This window comes from Hypanus sabinus, chromosome 2, assembly GCF_030144855.1.
Source record: "Hypanus sabinus isolate sHypSab1 chromosome 2, sHypSab1.hap1, whole genome shotgun sequence".
In the NCBI taxonomy this organism is placed as follows: domain Eukaryota; kingdom Metazoa; phylum Chordata; class Chondrichthyes; order Myliobatiformes; family Dasyatidae; genus Hypanus; species Hypanus sabinus.
In genome coordinates, this window is record NC_082707.1 from 132,382,076 (window position 1) to 132,409,697 (window position 27,622).

The following is a 27,622-nucleotide window of genomic DNA, read 5'->3' on the forward strand; positions in this document are numbered from 1 at the left end:
TCTATCTTTTTTGTATTGTGACCAGAACTGTAACCCGATTCACAGGCTACGTCTTGTATGCTCACATAATCTCCATTTTTTAAAATATTTTTCCCTCAACTGATATGTGGATTTATATTCTAAGGACCATCTGTTTCTTCACACCATCTAATGTTGTTCCAGTTATTGTGTATTCCCCTGCCTTGTTGCACCTCCTCAGATTTTTTATAGCCATTTCTTGGGATTAGGTGCTTTTTGCCTTGTTTCTCTCACCTAACCAAACCACCCTAGTTTCCCTGCAGTCTGAAGCTCCCCTCTTGGCTGTCAACAGATTTTTTTCTAATTTTTGCAAATTTCTTTATTATGTTCCCTATGTTACTAAAAGCAAGGGACCAGAGCTGAGCTCTGTGGAATACTACTGATAAAAGCTCTCCAGTCATTTAAAGAAAACTGACCATTGGCCATTAGACTCTTTCCCCCATTTTGGGACAAACTTATTACAATCCCTTGGATTTTGGCTTTTTCTGCTTGCCTTACCCAAAGAACCTTATCAAATTTTCCTTCAACTCTGCCATTCAGGTTTGCATTCTCTTAACACCACAAAGCCCCATCCATTCTTCTTGTGTAATCACTGAAGAACATTTCAGACACCCCACGCGGTAAAATCTTCAATAATATTTGAGAAGCCAGGAAGGGAATTATTAATCCTCCAACTTTGACAAAAATTGACCTCCACTTGGATCTTTTCCCTCTATCTTTTGCAAGCTACACAAACTCAGCTCTACAGTAAAGCTATCAGATTTCCTGCACTTCCTGAGTTGTACCAGTCGACTGGTCTCAAGATACCGTCAATTTGATAATTCTGTGTAGATGAGGACTTGCAATTGGAAATTACTTCAGTAAAACTAGAAATGAGAATAGCATTTTCCACACATGGTAGGGGGATCAGCAAGAGAGGTTATTGCTCAGTTGGAAAGGCCTTTAGATAAGACTGGATGAAAACCTCATCAATATGAAACTGAAAGGATTTGCACAGTGTCAGATGATCAAAATGTTTAGAACCCCCATAGTTTTCACCCTGCAGACATACTAGAAATGCCATCTGTGCAATGTGGGCTGAATGATACAATATTCATCTGGCTTTCCAGAGCTTTGCTGAATTAGTTCAAGTGTAATCATTCTACCTCTCAGTCAATTAACCACAAGAGTTAATGTCCCTGACAACTCAGTGGTCTCTTGGAGCAGGGGTTTCATTTCATCAACTGACATATTCTAGTGATAGCAATTTAAAAAAAATCCATTGGATGAGCTCTGTGGGTCAGGCAGCATCCATAGGAGAGAGGAATTGTCTATGTTTCAGGATGCATCAGGACTTGTGACACTGTGAGTGTTTTCTCTTCTGATGTATCCCATTAAAACAAATATGGTTCTATAAATTTCAGATTACAGAGCAGAGGTTCTGATTTAATTTAGTTGCAGGCCCATTGCACAAGGTGGAATTTATTTTCTCTATTTATGATATCTGTTGTTTTCTGATCCTTTATTCCACCGTTAATTACCACAATGCACCAAGACTGTAAACATACTTATGTTGGGCTGTGTGATGTTTAGTTCTGCTGAACTGTTAATTCACCCACTGAACAAACACTTAAGACAAAACAACATTTGGATTGACTCAAGTGCCTTTAAAATTCTGCTATTAACAGTATATAAAACCTCTGCCCCCTTTATCTCTTTATAGGCAAGGGAGAATCCAGCAGAACATTGATATGTTTGCTGGAATAACATAAGCTGAACCAAGCTTGAATTAATAAGCAGCAAGTAAAGTCTGCTATGTTACTGGACTTTGAACATTGATGTGACATTCAGTGGCAGTACCATTGCTGAATTCCCCTTCATCACCATGCTTCAAGTCACCAATCACTGGGCTTCAGATATTTCAAAGAAATAAATGTCATTGGCTCTAGAGCAGATCAGAGTTTGGGCTTTTGCATCTGATTTACCTCATGAAGCCTAACTACTTTTCAACATCCACATGGCAGAACTCACTATGATGGAGCGCATTTCATTTGATGGAATGAATGCAGCCTCGGCAATATTAAGCAAGCTATACACCATTCAAGACAAAACTGTCCATCTCATATGCGCATCTCCAACTTTAAGTCACAAACCATCCAGAATTGGATGTCTGTTAATAGGGTCAACGTCCCAGAAGTAACTACTTTTTTTCGGTTTCACTAGAACAGAGTGATCTAGGAATAATGGTGCATAGTTCCCTGAAGGTGGAATCTCATGTGGAAAGGGTGGTGAAGAAAGCTTTTGGTATGTTGGCCTTTATAAATCAGAGTATTGAGTATAGGAGTTGGGATATAATGTTAAAATTGTACAAGGCATTGGTGAGGCCAAATTTGGAGTATTGTGTAACATTCTGGTCACTGAATTATAGGAAATATGTCAACAAATTAGAGAGAGTACAGAGGAGATTTACTAGAATGTTACCTGGGTTTCAGCACCTAAGTTACAGAGAAAGGTTGAACAAGTTAGGTCTTTATTCTTTGGAGCGTAGAAGGTTGAGGGGGGACTTGATAGAGGTATTTAAAATTATGAGGGGGATAGATAGAGTTGACATGGATAGACTTTTTCCATTGAGAGTAGGGGAGATTCAAACAAGAGGACATGATTTGAGAGTTAAGGGGTACAAGTTTAGGGGTAACACGAGGGGGAATTTCTTTACTCAGAGAGTGGTAGCTGTGTGGAACGAGCTTCCAGTAGAAGTGGTAGAGGCAGATTTGATTTTGTCATTTAAAGTAAAATTGGATAGGTATACGGACAGGAAAGGAATGGAGGGTTGTGGACTGAGTGCAGGTAGGTGGGACTAGGTGACAGTAAGTGTTCGGCATGGACTAGAAGGGCCAAGATGGCCTGTTTCTGTGCTGTAATTGTTATATGGTTATATGGAACCCAAATGTTGGTAGTGAAGGTCCATATTACTAGTGGACTCAATGGGCAAAAACTGAATTCTTAAAAGAAAGAACCACATATACAGTCAGTGGCTATGTTATTAGGTATACCTGTGCATTTGTTCGTTAATGCAAATATCTAATCAGTCAATTATATGGCAGCAATTCAAGTCATAAAAGCATGCAGACATGGTCAAGAGGTTCATTTGTTGTTCAAACCAAATTTCAGAATGGGGAAAAAGTGTGCTGTAAGTGACTTTGGCCATAGACGGATTGTTAGTGCCAGATGGGGTGGCTTGAGTGTCTCAGAACCTGCAGATCTCCTGAGAGTTTCACACAGATGCTCTCTAGGGTTTTTCAGAGAATGGTGCAAGAAAAAAAAACCATCCAGTGAGTGGCAGGTCTTTGGGCAAAAACTCCTTGCCAATGAGAGAGGTCAGAAGAGAATGGCCAGACTGCTTCAAACTAACAGGAAGGCAACAGTAACCTCAAATAACTATGCGTTACAACAGGGGTGTGCAGAAAAGCATCTATGAATGCACCACACATCAAACCTTGAAGTGGATGTGTTACTCTCATAACTGTGAAGCGACATACATTTTACAGTGTTTCCTTTTACCCCAATGTGATATTAGAGATGGATAGCGCAAAATTACAAAAGGTTTTTGTTTTGCAAGTTCTGATGAAATTAATTTTCTAGAGGGCTAAAATTTTGATCAACTACAGTGCTGGAGAGTAGCTTCTTATTACATGCTCAGAGAGCTCTAGTAACAGGCAATGAATATCAGGCCAGCTCAAAGACACCACTAATTTGAAAGTCTGCAGAAAGCCTTTTTTTTCATCTGATAGAATGATACGTCTTGCGATGCACTCAGCCACATCATCAGAGTGATGTAACTTTGGTTCACAGGGTGTTTCGCGTCTTTCAACATCAGACACCCTTACCAGGGCATCCCAGCATATCTGAGTAGCATTCTGCCATGGATCACTCCTCTGATCCACAGCCATCTCATGGCTCACTCTCCTACCTCTTCAGTGTTCCTGATGGCTTTCCTCTTCTGGGCTCCTGAGATGCCCATCCAGCTGTAGGCTTGGCAGAGGGATTGACCAGCAAGCCCTCTGCAGCCCACCTCTATGGGCATACAATGTGCCTGCCACCCTTTGCTGCAGCACTCCTTCACCAAGTCTTGATACTTGCTCTTTTTTTCTTTCATGGGCCTCCTCCATCTGGTCTTGTAGGGAACGGTCAGCTCCAACATGACCACCTGTCTAGATGACTGACAGCAGCACCATGTCTGGCCTGAGCATGGTCAAGGAGATGTGCTAAGAGAATCTGAGCTAGTTCCCTGGGGTTGACCCTCAATTGCCAGTTTTTGCTGTTGCTAGAAGGCCGCCAGGCTCCTTGGATTAGGTTTGAACCTTCTCCCCTGCTTTGCTTTTCTGGGTGATGGCTGCGCACAAGGTGTCTTCCACTGTCTTCAACATCTGGTCATGGCACCAATGATAACACCCCAACCCCAGGGCTTTTGGGCAGCTGCTAAGAATATGCTCTAGTGTACCCTTCTCTCCGCACTGGAAGCATGCTGGTGTTTTGGCCTTGACCCAGTAGTAAAGGTTCGCTGGGCTTTGCAGGACATCGTAGTCTGACTGGATTGGGAACTAAATGCACTGGGGTTCAGCTCACCAAATTTCCCCCCACAAGATGTTGCATCCCGTTACCTGGTCCCATCTTGTTGCCGCACGCCTGCCATCTTACTGGCACCTAGCTCCCCCACAGCACTCGCATCTCCTGCCAAACCAACAAGTGCCTCGCTCTTCCTTGCACCTTATTCTTTAACCAAAAGGCCTTTCCCTAGTAACTGAGATGCTACAAGATCTGTTCAAGAGAAATGGGCTTTGCCAAGTACAGAAAGCTTCTGCAAGACTTTATGCCCCTTTGAAAAAGTGGCTAAAAACTTTATTATTATGTATAAATATAATAAGCAATATGCCTCATCGAAGGAGAAGATTTAAATGCAATACTTCGTCTTTGCACACATTCTAAATTACTCCATTATCCAACGATGAACTTCATGTCATCAAAAAAAGACAGTACTCATTGAAGGAGTGAAATTACATTGTAGCTTCATGTTTTTACGCATTTAATTTCCATCACTGTATAACATCAAATACCCAAGGGCTGTGCAACTGTTTGCTCTGCTGCAGAATGGAAAGTCAATGTTTAGTGAATAGGACTTGTAAAAATAAATTAGTTAATAAGAGCTACTGAAGGCTGACTAAAGTAATTTTGAAGCTGTACACTGGGTTTATAGCGAGGAATCTTTGCATATCATCCCAGACACATGCAGATTAAACTGGCCTTTGAAGCAAATTAAGCTTGCAGGTGTCTCGGTGCCTGCCTCCATTTCTGCTATCACGCAGAATTGCACTTGGCAGACTATCAGATGGAGAGAAAAAAGTAAAGAGGTATTTATTGGAAAGGTGCAGCTTTGTGTGCGCGTGTGTGTGAGTGTGTGTGTGTGTGTGTGTGTGTGTGTGTGTGTGTGTGTGTGTGAGTGTGTGTGTGTGTGTGTGTGTGTGTGAGTGTGTGTGTGTGTGTGTGTGTGTGTGTGTGTGAGAGAGAGTGTGTGTGTGTGTGTGTGTGTGTGTGAGTGTGTGTGTGTGTGTGTGTGTGTGTGTGTGTGTGTGTGTGTGTGTGTGTGTGTGTGCTTGCGCGCACATGTTTGGGGAAGGTGGATGTTTGTCTTCATTCTTATTATGAGAGGCATAGATAGGGTGGATGGTAGAACTTTTCCCCAGAGTAGACAGCGCAGAACTAAAGGCCATAAGTTTAGGTAGTGATGGAGAAATTTCAAAGGGACCTCAGGGGACAACTTGTTCAGATAGAGGATCGATGCAATGAGCTGCCAGAGGAAGTAGCTGAAGTAGGTACAACAGCATCATTTAAGAACCACTTGGATAGGTACATGAAGTGGCAAGGCTTAGAGGGTATGGGCCAAATGCAGGGAGTTGGGATGAGCTTGGCGAGCACTGTGTGCTGACTGAGGTGTAGGGTTCAGATCCTTGCTATATTGCTCTGTGACTATGGCACAATTATATTTAATTCCATTCACAAGTCCTCAGAAAATGAAGCATTCCAAGTGTTCTTTGAGTTATGAATTGATATGTGACAAGTAGTATTCAAGTTATGCGTGGCAGGCATTGACCATCTCCACTAAGTGAAAGTCAGACTACCTGTCCTTCATCACCAAACAATGTTTTAAACCCCTATCATCTGCATGACTGCCATTCACAAGAATTCACCTAGAACAACCACATAAATACTGTGACAACAGGAATATACTGAAGGCCAAGTTTCCTGCTCTAAGCATTTCATCTGACTGAGCGGATCTTTTCCACCTTCTACACGGTACATGCAAGGAGTGTGATGGAATATTCGCTTGTTGTCGTAATGTACAGTTGGATCAATGTTCAGCTTTGAAATTGTCCAGGATAAAGCATCCCACTGACTGGAACTCCATCTATTTTCTGAACTTCTAATCCCTCCTCTGCTAGCAGTCTGACTGTAATGCTCACCCCCTACAGACGTTGCTCAGCCAGACTTCATCAACAGCAATCCTCTAAACCCACATCTATCACCAGGAAGGACAAAGGCACAACAATGGCATCATCTGCAGGGTTCCTCCACTGTGACATGGAACTTCTTCATAGCCTCTGGGTGTAAATCCTCTGATACGTGCTTTTTATTGTCCATGTCAAACTGTCTGTTTCAGAGGGCAGTGAGAGTATCAGTGAAGTTTCATATGGGCCAAACTGAATAAGAAACATGAGAAAGTCTACAGATCCTGGAAATCAAAAGCAACACACACATAACACTGGAGGAAATATGGCTTCCTTTTCCCGAGTGTATCAATGAATTAGCTGGGTTTTTAGTCACAGTCCAATAGTGATTGGTGATTATAATTAAAAACTAGCTTTTGTTTCATTTTGGTTTATTTAATTATCCAAATTGTCATTGCATGGGGGATTGGAACTTGTAACTCATAATTACTGGACCCAGCCTCTGAATAGTAATTCAGTAACTTTTCCACAATGCAGTAGGAGTGCATTCCTTCACCCGGGACTATGTTGGTTCAGAAAAATTAGCTAAGTAGCTCCTTTCCCAGGTCAATTAGCAGAGGACAATCAACCCTGGTCTAGTATGTAATATCCACATTTTATAAGTAGTATAGAGACCCTGATTCAATTGTACCCTCTGGTACTGTCTGTGAAGTTTGCATGTTCTACAGTACCTGTCATTGTAAGAATTTCCTCCAGATAGTCGGCTTTTTTCTGTCCCATAGACAAGGATATTGGATTAATTGGCTAGTGTAAATTACTCCTAGTGTTGAAGAATAATAGGAAAATTGGGATTATTAAACGTGTGGGAGAGTAGGTTACAGGGAAAGAAATGGGGGAAGTGGATTGTTCCGAAAACCGGCACACAAAATACAGTCGGCCCTTCTTATCCGCAAGGAATTGGTTCCAGGACCCCTCGCAGATACCAAAAAACGCGGATGCTCAAGTCCCTTATTCAACCTGTCTCAATGCGGTGGGTCTTAGGACCCAGTGGAACCCCAGCCCTTATTTAACCTCTCTCAGTGCGGTGGGCATTAGGACCCGGCAGCGGAACTCTGAATCTGCGGTGTTTCCGTTCACGAAAATAATCACAATACCAATTGAAAATAAAGTGGAAATAATAAAGTGATTGGAAAGAGGTGAAACCCTATCGGTCATTGGAAAAGCGTTAGGCTACAGTCGGTCAACGATCGGAACAATTTTAAAGGATAAGGTGAGAAAGGCCCTTCCCTGATGAAAGCTACAATTATTACTAAGCAACGCAGTGGTTTAATTATTGGGTTTGGGGGTTTCGGGTTTTTGATCCTCCACATCAAACAGGCACGGAATGAGAGTGCGCTCGGAAGTGGTCTGTTACTGGATCGAACTCGAGATCTTCCGGTCCCTAGCCTGGCGCTGAAACATATGTTCTTAAGCGTTTTATATGCATAGAAAAGTAAAATATGTACTATATACTAAGACAAATGGTTGACTAACTGACGCTAAATAATACTGGATGTACCTGTTCCGACTTACTTAGTAAAAGAACTTCTGATTTTTTTTATCCAGATCCACTATAACCCATGCACATCCTCCCGTATACTTTAAATCATCTCTAGATTACTTATAATACCTAATACAATGTAAATGCTATGTAAACTAGTTGTTATACTGCATTGTTTAGGGAATAATGACAAGAAAAAAAATCCTGTACATGCTCAAACAACAAGTGCTGGAAGAGCACTTCCAGGTTTTCGCGATTTGCAGTTGGTTGAATTCACGCATGCAGAACTCGCGGATAAGGAGGACCAACTGTAGATGGATTGGCCTCCTCCTTTGTCATAAGGAAATACAGACACTACTTTGCCTTTGTAAAGATTTTGTTCCTAGGAGCTGTCTGTAACCCAATTTCACCATAAATCAGAAACACGTTTTCTGTTGTAACCCATGTCATATACCCAAATCTCCTAGTCATAACTTCCATCAAATTATTAGAATATATACTGTATTCAGATATTAGTGAATGCCATGAAGCATTTCATTATTAGTTTTCCCTTGAAAAATGTTTTTAAATTATATGGGAAGGTTTATATAAAGTCAGTTTTCTGTAAGTCAGGTTAATCATGACCCGGAGAGCCCCTTTATGAGAAAATGAAATCATGCGCACTGTTTCTGAAAGCAGTATTTGAACTTGCTTGGCTCAGTGGTATCCCCTTTTGCTTAGGTCAGAAACTTGTGAGGTCAACTCGAATCAAAGGATTTGAATCCACCAACTTTCACTGATGCTCCAGAGGCGCTGGCTTTCAGATGGGGATTTTTATACTTCATTTACTCTTTCAAATGGCCTGTGATCCCACAACACAATTTTGAAGATATGTGCAGTTATTCTGGCCAATAATTATTCCTCAGCCTATTTTTTTCAAAGAAAAATGTCAGATGCTACCATCATTACCAGGTTAATTTTAGTGGGTATTTGCGGTGCAAAAATTGGCTGCCACTTTCCATTTATTATGCCAGTCATACAGATATTTAGTTTTTCAAAAGTGCTTCACTGGCTATTAAGGTCTTCAGAGACATGAGTACTACAGCACAGAAACTTCAGCCCATCTGGTCGGTACTAAACTATTCAACTTGTCCGTGAACTATACTCCTCTCATCCATGCACTTATCCAAGCTTCTTAAATATTGCGATCTAACCCACATTCACCACTGTTACTGCCAGTTCGTTCCACGCTCGCAGCAGACTTGATTTCACTTTTCACCCTTAACCTGTGACCTCTAGTTCTAGTCTCATCCAACCTCAGTGGAAAAAGTCTTCTTGCATTTACCCTATCTATACCCTTCATAATTCTGTATATCTCTATCACATCTCCTGCCCTCCAGGGCAAAACATCCTAACCTATTCAACCATTTCCTATAAGTCAGGTCCTCAAGTCCAGGCAACATCCTTGTACATTTTCTTTGTCCTCTTTCAATATTATTGATTTATTTCCTGTAGGTAGGTGACCTGAACTGCACACAGTACTCCAAATGCGACTTCGCCAAAGTCTCGTACAACTTCAACAAAAAATCTTAATTCCTGTACTCAATACTCTGATTTATGAAGGCCAATGTACTATAGGGCCGGTTATTGGTGGTGTGGCATCAGCACTGGACTTTAAGGCAGAGTTCAACCTGGGAACAGCAGTATCTGCATGGAAGAAAAGCCTGCCAATCTACTTCCATATCTTGCCATGAAAACCTATGGTTCATGAGGTCTGGAAGGGTCAGACTTGACTGAACGACTGAACCACAACAAAATGTGCTATAAGTTCTCTTTATGACCCCATCAACTGTGACTTCACTTTCAGGAAATTATTGGTCTGTATTCCCAGATCCCTTTGTTCTACCATACTCATAGGATGTTTTTCCCTGGAACGTAGGAGATATGATAAAGGTGCCCTGTTGTTCATCGTGTATGTCCTATCCTGGTTCGTCCTCCAAAAGTACCACACCTCTCACTTGTCTGCATTAAATCCCATCTGTTATTTTTCAGCCCATTTTTCCAGCTAGTCCAAGCTTTGATGGTCTTCATTGCTGTTCCCCAATCTTGGTGTCATCCACAAATTTGCTGATCCAGTTTATCATGTTATTATCCAAAGCATTGATATTGATGACAAACAACAATGGACCCAGCATCAATCCCTGTGGCACATCACTAGTCACAGGACTCCATTCAGAGAGAGTCATCTACTACCTTTTCTTCCTAGACCAATATTGAGCCTAATTTACTACTTCATCCTGAATGCCAAGCAACTGAACCTTCTTGACCAGCTTGCCATGTTACTTGTCAAAGGCCTTGCTAGATCCATGCAGACAACATCCACAGGATTTCCTTCATCGACTTTCCCAGTGACCTCTTCAAAAAACTCAAGTTTTGTTAGACGTGAGCTTCCAGGCATAAAACAGTGTTGACTATCCTTACTTAGGCTGTGTCTATCAAAATATTTATGTATCTTGTCCCTTAGAATACCATCCAAGAACTCACCTACTTACTGACATTAGGCTCACTGCCCTATAATTTTCCACCTTTTTGTTAGAGTCTTTCTTGAACAACAGAACAACATTAGCTGTCTTGTAGTCCTCCAGCTCTTCATCCATGGTTAAGGACTGTAAGGGTCCCTGCAATTTCTGTACTAGCCTCCAACATGGTCCGAGGGAACACCTATCCATCATAATTGCCTCAAAAGAGCAAGCACTTTCTCTTCTGTAATCTGGATATAGTCATAACCTTGCTGCTGTTTTGCTTCAGTTCATTTCTGGATATAGTCATAACCTTGCTGCTGTTTTGCTTCTGTCCATTTCCCAAGTAAATACAGATGCAAAAAAAATCTGTTTAAGATATTCTGCAATCAGCTCCAATGCTAGATGACTACATTAATCTTCAAGTAAATGCATTTTGTCCTTTGCTATCCTTTTGCTCTTAATGTATCTGCAGAGGCCCTTTGAGATTCTCCTTCACCTTGTCTGCCAGAACAACCTTTGCCTTCTTTTGTCCCTCTAAGTGTTCTCTTTCATGTCTTTTCTCCTCAAAAGCCCCTTTTTTCCTTGTTGCCCTAAACTTGCTATGAACCTCCTTCTTCTTAATCAGGCCTCAGTACCCCTCAAAAACCAAAGTTTCCTAAATCTGTTAGCCTCAATATTTCACTTTTGATGGCATCCCTTTGCCAGGAAGCAACTTGTCCCAATCTACATCTAGCAGATCATTTCTGATGCCAACAAAATTGACAATTCTCCAATGCAGAATCTCAGCAAGACCTTTCCTTCTCCATAGTTATCTTGAAACCCCTAGAATTATGATCACTAGATGTTTAATACCCTGAGGCTTGGAAAACTACTATATATATATACACACACACAATTCTTACTCCTGTCAGCAGTTCAATAAGTGAATGTACAGAATGGCTTTTAAACTACTGCTTAATAGTGGTCATCTTTCTGTGTTTGTCAAAACTTCAATTGTTTCCTTGAAAAGAAATGAATGAGAACATTTATGCAAACTGATCCAATACAGTGTTTGTTGAGCCTAGAAGTTGTTCCTTCTAATCCAGCTCCTTAAATGAAATAACTTTTGTGTCCATAGCTTCATTCGTTTCACTGTTCACCAAGAAACAGACCAACGGAATATCAGACGTTCCCTCCTGAAGCCTGATCTAACCAGATCGGTGCTGTTGTGCATGGTGATTTATGCGGGTACAATGATGTATAACCTAATGTCACTGATGTTCTGTAGCTGAATTAGTTAAACTCTGTCTTGTTGTATCAACACATTTTGACAAGTGAAAGACTAATAGAAAGTGAACTGAAAAGTTTGTTTTTGTTTTGGAGTAACTCTGTAACTCCTGTAATGTATGTGAGGAGTATTGTGTATTGTTTGGGTCAAGCAGAGGAAGAGGTTGGAGGATAATTAATCCAATAGCAACAAACAGAATTTATTCTCTGCTTTGGAGACATAGGGCCTATCTTTATTTGTTAATGACACTTGCAACACATGCAACATGACTCAAGGTTAGCAAGAAGAGGGATTTGCTACTTTTAACAATAGGGATGTTTAAAATCTGTTGGAACTGACCTCAGGAACAGACTTAAGGTGAACGATAAGGGGGAAAACATTTAATGAATTCTGTATTCTGGTAGGAGACTAATAACTTGGTGATTAACTTTACAATCTAATGACTTCAAAGGATTGGAAAACCAGGTCCTATATATCATCAATGGAAGGTGAAATGGCACATTTTACCCTTGCCCTCAATACCTCCATAAGCATTAATTCCATTGTCAAGCTGATAGTTACTTTCTTAGAGAGTTCCTCCATTTGAGAATCAGGAATTATTAGTTTTGGGGTAAACTATTTTTTAAATCAAATACATGGATAAATCAAGCCCTTAAGATGAGTGCTTTTTCATTTTGATTTTATAAATTAAGAGTTTTTACTTTATTCATTTTTTTTAAGTCTGACCAGCTTTATTCTTCCAAATATTTCAATTTACTTAATATTTTGCTTGTTTGGGCTTGTGGTGTCACTCAGGAGCTCAGCAGGTCAGACAAAATTGATGGGAAAGAGTAAACATTTGATGTTTCGGGCTGAGGCATTTCTTCAGCTCGGAGAAGGAAAGGGTAAGATACCAAAATAAAAAGATAGGGGGAGGGATAAGAGGCTAGCTGGAAGGTGATAAGTGAATCAGGTGGGTAGAAATGGTCAGGGGCTAGAGAAGAAAGAATCTGATAGGAGAGGAGAGTAGACCATAGGAGAAAGGGAAGGAAGAGGAGACCCAAGGGGAAGGAATGGGCAGGTGAGAGGTGAAAGGTCAGAATGTGGAATGGGAGGGTGGAGGGGTAGGAATTTGGTCACCAAAAGGAGAAATCGACACTCACACCATCAGGCTGGAGGGTACCAAGGTGGAATATAAAGTGTTGCTCATCCACACTAGGGGTGGCCTCATCTTTCATACTCCTGAAAAAGGGTCTCGGCCCAGAACACCGACCGTTTATTCTTTTCCATAGATGTTGCCTGACCTACTGAGTTCCTCCAGCATTTGTGCGTGTTGCTTTGGATTTCCAGCATCTGCAGAATTACTCGTGCTTGTGGTGTCACCAGCAGCATTTCTGTTAATAAAGTCATCAAAGGGTGTCACTTGCTTCCTTATGTTCAATGCATCCTAATTTTATCCTCATGAATGCCTGGTTGATTAATTTGAGAAAAACAAAACACCTTTTAAAATCTCTGTTTCTTTACTCTTGATGTTGTGGTTGTATATTGAATTATTAATATTTCAAACAATATCTGTAAAAAGCCGTTTTTATCCGTAATACCACATTGAGAAGTGTTCTATAAAATACTGGAAGTAACCCCTTCCTGGTTACTCAGCTTCCACTTCATTGAGAGTTGCATAACAGAAAGCAAGTGAATTGTGCAGTTTTGAAGGATTCAAGTTACATATCTGTCTGTGTACCATATATTAAATCTAGCACTGACTTACTTTCTGCAACCAGACCCAATCCTGTAGCTTTGAGCTCATGGTATATATATAAAATGCCACTTTTCTAACTGATTTCAGATACCTCTGTGCCACTGTATCTCAAATGAGGTTTATTTTAACGATTAAAGGTTTTGACTGATTTGTCTAAGTGTAATGAATAAAATGTGCAGAACCTTTTTACTCTCATTCAAATCTCAACCCTTCCTCTTCATTTAACTTTGTCCAGACCTCTGACCCTTTGAGAGTTGTGCTTTCCTGCTTTCCAATTCCTGCCTCTTGTATATACTGAATTCTGTCAGGTCCATTCTTGCTGGTTCCGCCTTAAGCTGTTGTGGAAATGAAGTCTGCAGTTTCCTCTTCAAATTTTTCCACCTCTTCCTCTTCTCCTAAATTTTATTCATTCAATTCTGGAATACTTTACACAGCAAGGGAAACAGAGGGTAAGAGAACAGGGAAGGAAAGTAAAATTGAGTATATTGTTTATGATGGAAGAAACCTGTGTGGAATTTGAAATTTTGTTTCCTTTGGAAGGGCATGTTAAACCCCTACATAATACATCTGCACAAATCTGCTTGACTGAATGGCATATTCTGCACATGCCCATAATGGAATTGCAGCCTCAAAGGACCATAAGGCTTGTTCCTTACATTTTCTGTATGCTTAAATTTTACAAAGCAGTTAAGAATTATTCATTTTTGATCACAAGCCTTATGTTTCCTTCTGTAAACTTTTGTCTTCCAGTGCTCCTGAGATTGGCATTTTTTTTAATAATGACATTATATTGAACCTATGAAAGGCACTTCACCTTGCTGTGTGAGGAGAGAAATCTGCACTGCTTTGCTTTATTTAATTCAGAAGTCCAGCTGTTAAATTACTGTTTTTCCTTTTCCATTCCCAGAATCCCAAGGACTGCAGTAAAGCCAAGAAGCTGGTGTGTAATATCAACAAGGGTTGTGGCTATGGCTGTCAGCTTCACCATGTCGTCTACTGTTTCATGATTGCATATGGAACACAGCGCACTCTCATCCTGGAATCCCAGAATTGGCGTTACTCCACTGGGGGTTGGGAGACTGTCTTCAAACCAGTCAGTGAAACGTGCACAGATAGATCTGGCACCAGCTCGGGCCATTGGTCAGGTAAGAAAATGTTTTGTGAGTGTTTTCTTCAGTTTTGGAGTTACAGCTGAGTGATAGCAGAGAAACATCTTGAGTTACTTGTGTCCTTTTGCCTATTGGCAATAAACTCATGGTTCAACTAAGGTTGCAGATATCGGTAGAAGGTAATTCGACCCAGCAAGCACTACAAAATTTGACCTTGCTTCCCATAAATCATCTTATCTTTTCAAAATCATTATGCATATGTTTTTGTTAATTGTTCCAATCCATATTTCTTCATTCCTCACCCTGACGTTCAAGGATTGCTGCACACTGCTGGCACTGGAATAATACCAGCTCTTGGCTGGAGATAAAATAATCCATTAAAAGATTTTGAAGAAAGGCATATGAGTTATTCCCAGGATCCTGGCCAATATTTGTCCTTGAATTGGTTTCACTAAAAGCACTAATTATATACTCATCATCATATAGTTGCTGATAGTGGGAGTTTGTTTGGATGCAGATTTGTTCCTGTGCTTTGTACAATATGCAGTGACCACATTTAACAGGTAAATGAAATAAAACTGGAAAATGCTGGGAACACTCAACAGATCGGCAGTTATCTGTAGAGAGTGAAACATTTCAGAGTTCAGGGCCTTAATGAGAACTGGGGAAATCAGGAAGCATATTGGCTTTAAGTTGCAGAATGGTTGAAGATGATGCAGTGTATAAAGTAGAGACAAAATAAAAGTGGAATGGATAGAGAATGTCGAGTATAACTGTTGTTTCTTGGTGATCCCATTGTTTATGGAGCCACCTGGTTAATAGTATAAAGAGCCAGGTTACCGCACAAGAGAGAAGAAAAAAAAAGTAAAGGAACAAGTTAAAACTGAGTAGCAGGTCAAAGTTGTGCTGAATAATTCAAAGTTGGTTCATTGCTCGAAAGCACTTCAGTGCAACTGGAGTTTATGAATATTATGTCCTCATTTTGTATAGTGCATCATCTGCCTTACACAGAGCCTATAGAATGGATGGTGCTAGGTGGCAACAGTGAAGGAAACATGCTGGCCTAATGAAGATATTTCTGAATTTCTACTGATTGTTGGCTCAATCTAACCTTTGTATCTGAAAGGGATGAGGTGTCGAATAGCTTTGATTAAGTTCACAAAAATTCATTTTCTGTTGAGTGGTGGTTGAACCATTTGGTTAGGAACCTGCCGTCAGACCAGTTAAAAGGGGTGTCAGCTCAGCAGGAAATAACAGGGAAGGTAGGGAGAGAAAAATATAGAGACAATTTTCCGGTTTGCTGCAGCCTTATTGATTCTTTCAGTGAATGGGAAATGAAATACTGCTGTGAAGTATGCAGCAGCCTGGAGAACAGCCAAGTATCACTTGATGTTTGGTAATTCCATTTTTCCCAGGAAGATTCTGTATTTTTCAGGATGCTTAAGCTTCAGTATAATCCATAAATGTAGGGTTGTTGCACTCTCGTACTGTAATCTCACAAAAAGATTTAATACGTACGGAGTATCTATATAGATCTGTTGAGAACAGGAGAGAATTGTAATTCTCCATTTCACTTCTAAATGCTTCATGTAAACACTGTCATTGGTTAACTTTTGATAATGAGAGGGTCAGAGAAAGAGAGTATATTGACAGGATTAGACCAGCAACTGGAGAGACAGTTTTTTGGATTTAATGTGTTTACTTTTGTTTCTTTTGACTAATTCTTTGGGATCCAAGCATCACCAGCAAAGCCGGCATTAGTTTCCATCCCCAGTGGGCTTGAAAAGATGGTGGTGAGCAGCTTCTTGGACTGCTTCAGTTCCTCTGGTGAATGTGCACATATCATAGAACAACAGAGCTTAGGCAAAGCCCCATCTTCCTGCACACAGTCCATATCCCTTCATTCATGTGTCTGTCCATGTCAAAAGAGGCATTTGACATTTTAACTAAATGACCATTAAAGCTGTGCTTAATTTATGCATAATTCATCCAGTTGATAAATTGTATTACTATGAATGCACCTTTTCACCTCCACATAAAAATAATTGAATTTCCAATACACAAGTCAATGAGGCAGTTCATCATGATTGACTTCTAATATATTTTTATCCTCATTGCAAATCTATAGCTGTTCTGGTCTGTCATCCATAAGTAACTCTTATTGGAATGCTTGTAGCAATTAGAGTGCACTGCTCAATCACTCGTTATGTTCAATGTCCCTTGCTGATGTCCATCCAACTTTCCTGCAGAGAGCAACAGGAATACAAATCCTGTATGGATCTGTGGTTAAGAAAAAATTTAATCAGACCCATGTATACCTCTTCAAACAGCTTGTTGGGCGCGGTGGGTCATTGGACATCTCCACCAAGCATATTAGACACAAGCAAGAGGAGGCAATCAGTCTCTTCTTGTGCCACATGACCCTATCATGTTGCAGTTAGATGTAAGTACATTAAAATATGCATTGAACTTTGACAAAAGTTTGCCAAGAAGGAGACACTGGAATTGAATAAAATTATTCTGATAGTTGCATTAGTTGGTATATTGTCCAGAATACTATTTATCACCTGTCATTTCAGTGGTTCTTTGCAGTAGAAATAAAGAACAGGTATTAAATTTGACATCTATCCACAGCCCTATAATGCTATTACAGCTTAGACTGATTTGATAGCTTCTAGCAAAGGAAAATATTCCACAGCACTTGATGGATATGTAATCAGTCAGAAATAGATACCAAGCCACAGGAGGCATAAGGACAGGCAGGTATAAGTTTATAGCTGGTGTATAAATGCGCTAACTGGATAAAGCCCCTTACTTTAGAATCTGAATCTGAATCAGGTTTATTATCACCGGCATATGTCGTGAAATTTGTTAACTTTACTGCAGCAGTCCAATGAAATTCATAATCAATAAGTATAAAGAAAATATTAAATTACAATCGGGTGGCAGAGGGGAAGAAGCTGTTCCTGAATCGCTGAGTGTGTGCCTTCAGGCTTCTAAACTTCCTTCCCAATGGTACCAATGAGAAGAGGGCATGTCTTGGGTGGTGGGGGTCCTTAATGATGGACACCGCCTTCCTAGAACACAGTTTCTTGAAGATGTCTTGGATACTATGGAGGCTAGTACGTATGATGGGACTGACTAATTCCATTGTGCAGCAACTTGCCTACACATCCCAGCCTTGAGAAACGATGTGATCTTTTGCAGCATTCACTGATTATTTTTGCTTTGAATCAAAAAAAATTGTGCATGCTTTCTCAGTATTGTTCCTTATAAACTCAGCCTGTATGTTTACTTCCTAATAAAGCATGTGCCCTGTATATTAATGTAAGTGGAGTGAGTGTGTGTGTGTAATTGAAAGTTATTCTTCAGATTCACCTCAAAAGCAACAGCAATTTTCAACAACACGGTTGATTTGAGGCATAATATAAAGGGGGTTGTTTGCATTCAAATCATGATGGTTTATGGATGTGAAACTGTTGATGTATCATTAAAAGAAATCTGCATTAGTAGAGAATCATGAGATACTCTCTTCAGAATCCATATCTTGAATCGTCAGAGGCATAATAAATATAGGATGACAGCTTAAACTCCATGATGTAAAAACACTGAGCTCTTATTAGCATTTTATGTGTGCCGTACACCCACAGAGCTGCGGAGTAGAATGGTTTGTGTCTGGTGCATATATATTTCATAAGCAGAGATTTCAATAAAGACAGAATCAAATATTAACATGTCTACCCAGGATAAGGAGGATATGCATTCATTTAGTTATTTATCCATAGTCTCGTTGCATGGTGTCTCTTAAGTGCTTCTTCCCACAACACTAGTTCTAATGGTGCAACGGTTTCTCCCCCAGGGACTCTCTGCCCACCAACCTTGCTGTGGAGAGAAGAGAGCGGATAATAGAGGACACTATCCTATCTACATAAGTATAAACATTATGATACGCAATGTAGCCATTTTGCGCATCGAGTCCAGCATTCTCCCACTCAAACTCTTCTTATTTTCCTGACACCTGTTCTCTGCAACATGCTCACTAACTTTTTGATTCATTTACCATTCGGTGAAATTAAGGGGAAATTTACAGTTATGCTACCAGCATGTCTTTAGTTTGTGGAAGGAACTCAAAGCACCTGGATATCGTAGGGAGAACTGCACACATGAATGAGTGCACAAGATCACTCCTTATCCTGTTTAACTGCTACGACCCAAAGGCTCTGTACCTGATCAGCATGGGTTCAACAGCTCTGAGATCCAGTAAACCTAGGGTTATGCAAAATCTACAAGGTGGAAGTCAGTAGACAGAATCCCTCCCAACATAGGTACCTTGCGACTCTGTGGCAAGTGTCGATGCTCTTGGGTTGGTGGTTTTCAAAGACTATCATCATGTGGGAAGCAGAGAACTGAAAATTTAACTGTTAAGTTTTGAAGAAGGTTCTTGTGCAAAACACCAAAATCTGTCTTAACTTTGACGTTCAGTATGTAATCAGATTATGAAAGGAAAGCTCTGTCCACCGTAAAATAGAGGGTTTCTCGGTGGCCATCTATTTCAATTCAACTTCCCATTCCCATTCTGACATGTCTGTCCATGGTCCCCTTTACTGCCATGATGATGCCAAACTCAGGTTGGAGGAGCAACACCTCACATTCTGTCTGGGTAACTTCTGCCATTAACATTGATTTAGAAACATAGAAAACGTACATCACAATACAGGCCCTTCAGCCCACGTACCGAACATGTCCCTACCTTAGAAATTACTGGGCTTACTAGTCCCTCTATTTTACTAAGCTCCATTTACCTATCCAAAAGTCTCTTAAAAGACCCTATCGTATCGTATTTCATCAACTTCAGGTAATTTATCTGCCCTTCCTCCTTCTCTCTTTTTCCATTCCTCTTCTACCTATCTCCTTCCAGTTTGTTACTTCATTCCCCCCTTCCCCTTGCCCACCCACCTTCCCCCTCACCTGGCCTTGCCTATCACAGATTAGCTTGTACTCTTTCCCCTCCCCCCACCTTCTTATTCTGGTTTCTAGCCCCTTCCTTTCTTTTCTTGATGAAGGGTTCTCACCCAAAAAGTTGAATGTTTATTCCTCTCCATAGGCGCTGCCTGACTTGCACAGTTCCTTCAGAATTCTGTATTGCTCAAGATTTCCAGCATCTGCAGAACCTCTTGTGTTTATGGTGTCCGAACATTTTTTTGATTTTGTTTTTGGATTTTAAGTAAAGTCAAAGTCTTGGAAAACTTGCCACGTGTAGAACTGGTCTGTGAAAGACAAGTATTTGCAGTAACATAGTTTTCTGTGACATTCTATGTATACTTTGTTGTCACTGAAGAATTCACCGGGAGTTGAATGGTTCAGCCACTCATTGAGATTGTAAACTGGCTTTAAATGTCCATGAGGTCCGACTGATGACATTGTGTTGAATTAATAATCCTACTCTGTTGGAGAGCTTCAACACATAATGTAGTTGGTGTTACTCTGACTCTTATCAAGATATTGGGGAATAATACAAGTTGGAAAAAGGGCACCTTCTTCGCAATCATGATTCACTGGGTAGATGTAGGCCTAGGAATTGAATTGCAGTGCTCCATTATTCTATGAATGATGCAATCAAATTTCAAAGAAAAGGAGAAGCACTATCGTTCAGGCATTAGTGGGCAAGTTCCACAATCTGTGTTCATTCCAGTTCCTTGGTGTATCGGGCACATTAGTGTCATGAACATTTACAGTAACATGCAATCTGCCATGTCTGTCCAGATCCTCATCGACAACTTTCCAATGGTCTTGTGCCAGCAGGACCCTTGTGGAGGAGCAGGAGATCACAGCACTAATGAAGCCTAATTAATTTCAAAATGTAGTTCATAAACATTTCAGATGTCCAGAAAACAAACTGATTAAGTTAATGTTTTCAACAGTCATGTTATTCCAAGCACTTAACATCATTGAAATATAATCCTTGAACTTTGACACTGATTACAGTGTGCAGTAAAAGGAGAGTCTAAAAATGTAGATACTAGACACAAGAGACAACAGATGCCGGAATATGATGCAGGGTTTTAACCTGAAATGTCAACAGTTCCCTTTCCCCAAGCAGATGCTGATCGACTTGGCGAATTCCTTCAGCTAGTAATTTGTTAGCCCTTAATCTGTGGTCGTGCCCCATTGCAGTGAGTGCCTACAGCTGCAATAGGTAGCTGAGGTTCAATCCACTCACTTGGAGTCTTTAAGTCAGGCTCTAGATGACCACTGTGTTTCAGGCAGATGAGCTGATGGTTAGTCATAGACCAATACTCATCGATACAGCTCCTTTGGCACATGGAGTCCATTCCACCATGGTGCACATCCAGCTTGGCCTAATTTCCTGCATTGAACCCATATCCCACATGTACTTTTCCAAGTGCCTCCTTAATGATGCTATTGTAACTGCCTCAACCACATCCTATGGTAATTCATTCCATGTCCTCACCACTCTGTGTGAAGTTGCTCCACGGGTCCCTTTTAAATCTTTCCTCTCCCACCTTAAATCATTGCCCCTCAACTCTGGTCTTCTCTGCCTGGGGAAAAGTTTATTACCATAAGACCATATGACAAAGGAGTGTAATGAGGTAATTTGGCCCATCAAGTCTGCTCCAACATTCCATCCTTCTCAACCCCCTCCTCTTGCTTTCTCCCCATATTCTTTGATGTCCTGATTAATCAAAAACCTATCAACCTTCACCTTACATATACCCAATGACGGCTGTCTGTGGCAATGAATTCCAGAGATTTACCTACCTATGGCTAAAGAATGTTTTCCTCTTCTCTGTTCTAAATGGATGTCCCTCTATTTTGAGGCTGTACCCTCTAGTCCTAGACTCACCAACTATGGGAAACATTGTCTGCACATCCACTCTGTCTAGGTCTGTCAATATTCAATAGGTTTCAATCAGATATCCTTTCATTCTACTAAACCCCAGAGAGTACAGGCCCAGAGTCATCAAACACTCCTCATATGTTAACCCTTTCATTCCTGGGATGATTCTTGTGAACCTCCTCTGAACCCTCTTCGATGCCAGCACATCCTTTCTTCGATAATGGACCCAAAACTACTCACAATACTCCAAATGTTGTCTGACCAATGCCTTATAAAGCCTCTGCATTACATCCTTGCTTTTATATTCTGGTCCACTCAAAATGAATGCTAACAATGCATTTGCCTATCTTACCACTGACTCAATCTGCAAATTAACCTTTAGTGAATGAATTATCAAGGGCCTTCTGAAAATCCAAATAAAATGCATCCATTAACTCTCCTTTGTCTATCCTGCCTGTTATTTCCTCAAATAATTCCAACATATTTGTCAGGCAAGATTTTCCCTTAAGGAAACCATGCTGACTTTGGCCTATTTTATCACATGCCTCCATGTACCCCAAAACCTCATCCTTAATAATAGACTCCAACACCTTTCCAACCATATTGGAAACTGGGCTATAATTTCCTTTGTTTTGCCTCCCTCCCTTCTTACAAAGTGGAGTGACATTTGCAATATTCTAGTCCTCCAGAACCATTCCAGAATCTCGTGATTTTTGAAAAACTATTACTAATGCCTCCATAATCTCTTCAGCTACTTCTTTCAGAACCCTGGGTTGCAGTCTGTCTGATCCAGGTGACTTATCTGCCTTCAGAGTTTTCAGCTTCCCAAGCACCTTCTCCTTAATAATAGCAATGGCACTCACTTCGGCCCCCTGACACTTTCACATTTCTGACATTCTGCTAGTGTCTTCCACAGTAAAGACTGACACAAAATACTTATTAAATCTGTCCGCCATTTCTGTTTTCCCAATTACTACCTCTCCACTGTCATTTTCCAGTGCTCTGATTTCCACTCTCATCTCTCTTTTACTCTTCATGTATCTGAAAAAAACTTTTTGTAACCTCTTTTATATTATTGGCTAGCTTACCTTCATATTTAATCTTTTCTCTTTTTATGGCTTTTAAAAGTTTCCCAATCCTCTACCTTCCCACTAATCTTTGCTATATTATATGCCCTCTCTTTTGCTTTTATGCTGCCTTTGACTTCCTTTGTCACCCACGACTTCCTTATCCTCCCTTTACAATGCATCTTCATCTTTGGAATGTACAGTATCTTTCCTGCACCTACTGACTTGCTCCCAGAATTTCATGCTATTGCTGTTGTGCTGACGTTCCTGCCAGTGTCCCCTTTGGATCAGCTTTGGCCAGCTCTTCCCTCATGCCTTTGTAATTCCATTTACTCCACCGTAATAATGATATAACTCATCTTAGCTTCTCCTTCTCAAACAGCAGCATGAATTCTATCATATTGTGATTGTCTACTAAGGGTTCCTTTACCTTAAACTCCATAATCAAATCTGGGTCATTATATAACCCCCAATACAGAATTACCATTCTCCTTTTAACATCAACCACAAGATACTCTGAAAAACAATCTCATAGGGATTCTACAAGTTCCCTCCCTTGGCACCAATCCCATTTTCCCAATCTATCTGCATATTGAAATCCCCTACGACTATTATAACATTGTCCTTATTACATACACAAAATGCTGGTGGAGTGCAGCAGGCCAGGCAGCATTTATATGAAGAAGCACTGTCGACGTTTCGGGCCGAGACCCTTAAACCTGATGTAAGGTCTTGGTCTGAAACGTCGACTGTACTTCTTCCTTTTGGTGCTGCCTAGCCCGCTGCACTCCACCAGCATTTTGTGTGTGCTGCTTGAATTTCCAGCATCTGCAGATTTCCTCGTGTTTGCATTTTTATTGTCCTTATTATACGGCTTTTCTGTCTCCCATTGTAATTTGTAGCTCACATCCTGGCTACTGTTTGGAGGCCTGTATATAACTCCCATCAAGGTCTTTTTACCATTGCAGTTTCTTAACTCTACCCACAAGGATTCTACATCTTCTGATCCTATGTCACCTCCTTCTAAGGATTTGATTTCATATTTTTTTTAATCAACAGAGCCACCCACCCCCTCTGTCTGCCTGTCTATCTCCTTGATACAATGTGTATCCTTGGATGTTAAGCTCCCAACTACAATCTTCTTTTAGCCATGACTCAGTGGTGCCACAACATCATACCTGCCAATCTCTAACTGTGCTACAAGATCACCTGTCTTATTCTGTGTACTGTGTGCATTCAAATACTGTATAACACCTTCAGTCCTGTACTCATCACTCTTTTTTTTATCTTGGCCCCCTGCTACACTTTAATTCATTCCACTGATTGTAATTTCCAACTATAATCTCTCCCTATAACTGAAGTCTTCCAGTAACATCCTTGTAACAATGTAACAAAAAATGTTCTTGCAACATCCTTGTAAATCTTTTCTGCACTCTTTACAGCTTAACTACATTTTTTGTATAATAGGGCAGTGAAAACTATACAGTACTCTAAGTGTGTCCTCACCAACAATTTAAACAACTGTAACATAATGCCCTGCTTTTTGTACTCAATAGCCTGACTGATGAGCGCATTTTACGCCAGCCCGTCTACCTGTGATACTACTTTCAACAAACTATATGCAGTTATATTCCAAGGGGCCTCCGTTCCATTACAGTCCCTGGTGCCTTGAAATTCATATTAAAACCAGTCTTATGCTGGTTTGTCTTTCCAAAGTGCACCACCTCACACTTGCCTGTATTGAAATCAATTTGCCACTTCTCAGTCCACTTCCCTAGCTACCAACAATAACACCTAAATTTTATGTCGTTCACCAACTTAGTGACCATCAGAAACTTCACCAGTGCATTTGTATCCAGATTATTCATCTGAAGAATTTTGAACAAGGATCCCACAATGATGATCCCTGTCGCACCTTGCTGGCTACGAGCCTCCATTCAAAGAAACAGCCTTCAACCACCATCTTCTGCTTCCTTCCTCCAAAACAATTTTGAATACAACTAACTAGCTCTCCCAGGATTCCCTGGAACTGAAAATTACTGACTTCCCATGCACAAATCCATGCTAACACCTCCTAATCAGACACTCTCTATTCGAATACTGTTAGATCTTGTCCATCAAAATTCCCCACCTGGTAACTTCCCCACTACTGAGGGTGACTGGCCTGCAGATTTCTGGCTTGTCCTGACCACCTTTTGTAACCAATGGATCAGCATTAGCAACCTTCTAGTCTTCAGGAACTTCACCAGTGGCTAATGACGAAGGAAAATATCTGCACAAGGGCCTCCACTATTTCCTCTCTAGGCTCTCACGAAATCCAAGGATGCACTCAGTCAGGCCCTGAGGATTTCTTCACCTTAATGCATAATGAGGCTGTAAATGTGTTTTATCTGGTACTATGAATGCCCTCCAAAATACAGTATCTTCCTTGTTTCCCTTATCCCTTGAGCAAACATGATTTTGTCCTCTGTAAACATAGAGGAGAACTATTCCTTAAAAATCTTGTGTCTCAAGACAGTGATGCCCCTGCTGATCTCTAACGGGACCTATCCCTCCCTAGCTATCAATTTACTCCTAATATTGCTATAGAACCTTGTATAATTTTCCTTGGCCTTACCTGCCAGTTCCATCTCATACCCTCTCTTTGACTTCCTAATCTCCCTTTTAAGAGTATTCCTTATCTTTTTATAGTTGTCAAGCTCCTGAACTCAATGTCTGCTCTCATCAACCAAGCTTCCTAAACTTATCAAGTTTACCCTTCTCCTGAACAGGAACAGGCTGCACCTGGACACTTTCTATCACACTTTCCATTCATTCCTTTCCCTTGAACAGGCTCCTCACCCAATTGGCCTCTGCTAGATCCTAAATCCCACCAAAATTATACCAGCTCCCGGTTAGGATGCTTAACTGTGGACCTTTCTTGTCCTTTTCCATCAATATCTTAAAGCTAATAGAATTATGGTCACTGGAGCCAAAGTGTTTCCTGACTGTCACTTCAGTTACTTGCCCAGACTCCTTCCCTATGAGGAGGTCTGATATTGCACTGCCTATATATTGACTCAGGAAACTTCCCTGGACATATTTGAGGCTTTAATACTCTGGGTGACCCAGTCTATATTGTGGAAATTAAGATCTGCTGCTAATCTGTTATTACTGTTTCAAGTATGAGCAATTTCTCTACCCACCTGTGCCTCAAGTTCCCATTGATTATGGGGCGGGGTGGTCAATATACTGCTGCACTAAAGTGATTCTCCCTTTCTTGTTTCTAAGTTCTACCCCTGTGGCCTCACTGGGCAATTTCCCAAGAATGCTTCTCTGCTGATTGCTGTTACATTCTCCCTTATCTAAAGGGCTGCAGCCCCTCCTTGTGTGTTCCTGAGAACAGCTCGTACCGTACAGAATCCTGTGCTCTGCTGGTGTTCAGCATAATCCTTGACAGATCTCTCTGGCAAATGTACGGGTGTATTTGCATATGTCAGCCCTATGGGCCATGCGTGTGCCGAGCAAAACACGCGGGGCCCCTCACACCTGATGGCCAGGTACTTTCCTATTATTGAGAAAGGTGTTGCCAGAAAACTGCTTTTTTTCCCCTTTACCATGTGCGCATTTTGTCTGGATCATCTAGCATCATCAGTTAATCAGAGTTGAGAGTGGAGGAGAGCTGCCACCAAGTATCATGGACATAATTTTAGCCTGATTCACTGTAGCCCCCAGTTTGAACTGAATGCAGATGCACATCGATCAGTGACTGATAGAGAGTCTTGCAGAAGATGGTGACATTGTCCCCGTACTCTGAGAAGCAACTTCAAAATGAAGTGCACCCTCACTAATCAGGTCTTTATCTCATGTTGGTCTCTTTCAGCTTGATACTTACTCACTTTTCCTTCAGAAACTCAGCCAACCCATCACACTGTATCAGCCCTCCCAATTCCACCCCCCATTGATCCAACTAATTGTCTGCTTCTTACCCACCAGGCTAATTACCACCCTACATCCAAGGACCATCTGTTCCACTGTTCCACCTCTCAAAGAGTGATCTTACCCCTCCCATCTATCAAGGCTGCCTTCTAACTACTGAATGTATTCATCAAGTTTACTCCAGGCATACATCCCACTGACTTCCCACCATAAAATCAAGGAGATAAAATAAAATTAAAGTGCCATTAGATCAGGAAAGCAGAGGAAAGTTCATGTGATTTATTTGCAAATGAAGTTGTTTTAGACCTTGGAGTTATTCTGTGCTTATAGTCTATGCCATTTGTGCCAGCTGCATATACTATACTGTAATTCTACAGAGACTATGTTAAAGAAACATGCATTTAATAATATATTTCTAACTTCTCAAAGTTAAATAGGTTCACAAAATGGACTTTTGTTCACTTTATTCTGAACATTGCTTCATTCAGCAGGGGTTGATTTTGCAAGACATAACAAATATATTAAAAATATCCTAATTAGAATCAGTATCAATCAAGAAAGCATAGAATATTTCCCAATAGAGGGACATGTGAAGGATTTCATTGCAATTTTCCAATGGCAGCTAAAGTTCAGAAAATGTTTAAAATAAACTATTCCGCATGACAGCCTACCGATTCCATGGGTTTATTTTTCATAATGAACCAATTGGATCACCAGGACTGTGACAGAAGTGGGTGAAATATAATCATTATATTTCAGAATATTTTGAATATTTCTACACACAGGATATAACTCAGCTTTTCCTATTAATATTATTTTTATGTGATAATCTGCAAAGTCAGGGAGAGAAAGCTACAAGATTAAAGCCAGTTAACATTGTGTCTGCGTCATTTTCTAAGCTCTGAGCAGTTTTCTTTCCTGTTCAGATAATCAAATAAACTTTCATTTCTCTTTGGATAATGCATAGTGTCTATTAATCCTGCCACTATTAATAATTTCTCTGTTTCTTACAATGCCATAAATACCCTTTTATTCTTTCTGAAATTGCCCTTTTATCTTTTTTGATAATGGTTCACCTTCTCAACATTGTTAGAGACGGGCAATAGATACATGCCCAAATCTT

At 40.6% G+C, this 27,622-nt stretch overlaps 1 protein-coding gene across 13 annotated transcripts in view; it reads left to right on the forward strand.

Moving 5' to 3' along the window:
* The window catches only part of LOC132383951 (alpha-(1,6)-fucosyltransferase), an 825,511-nt gene that overhangs the window by 718,608 nt on the left and 79,281 nt on the right, over window positions 1-27,622 (forward strand). For all 13 annotated transcript variants that reach the window (XM_059955175.1, XM_059955226.1, XM_059955235.1 and 10 more), the window contains one exon: window positions 14,454-14,691. In XM_059955175.1, the coding sequence (XP_059811158.1) occupies window positions 14,454-14,691 (238 nt within the window). The remainder of the gene's footprint in view (window positions 1-14,453; window positions 14,692-27,622) is intronic.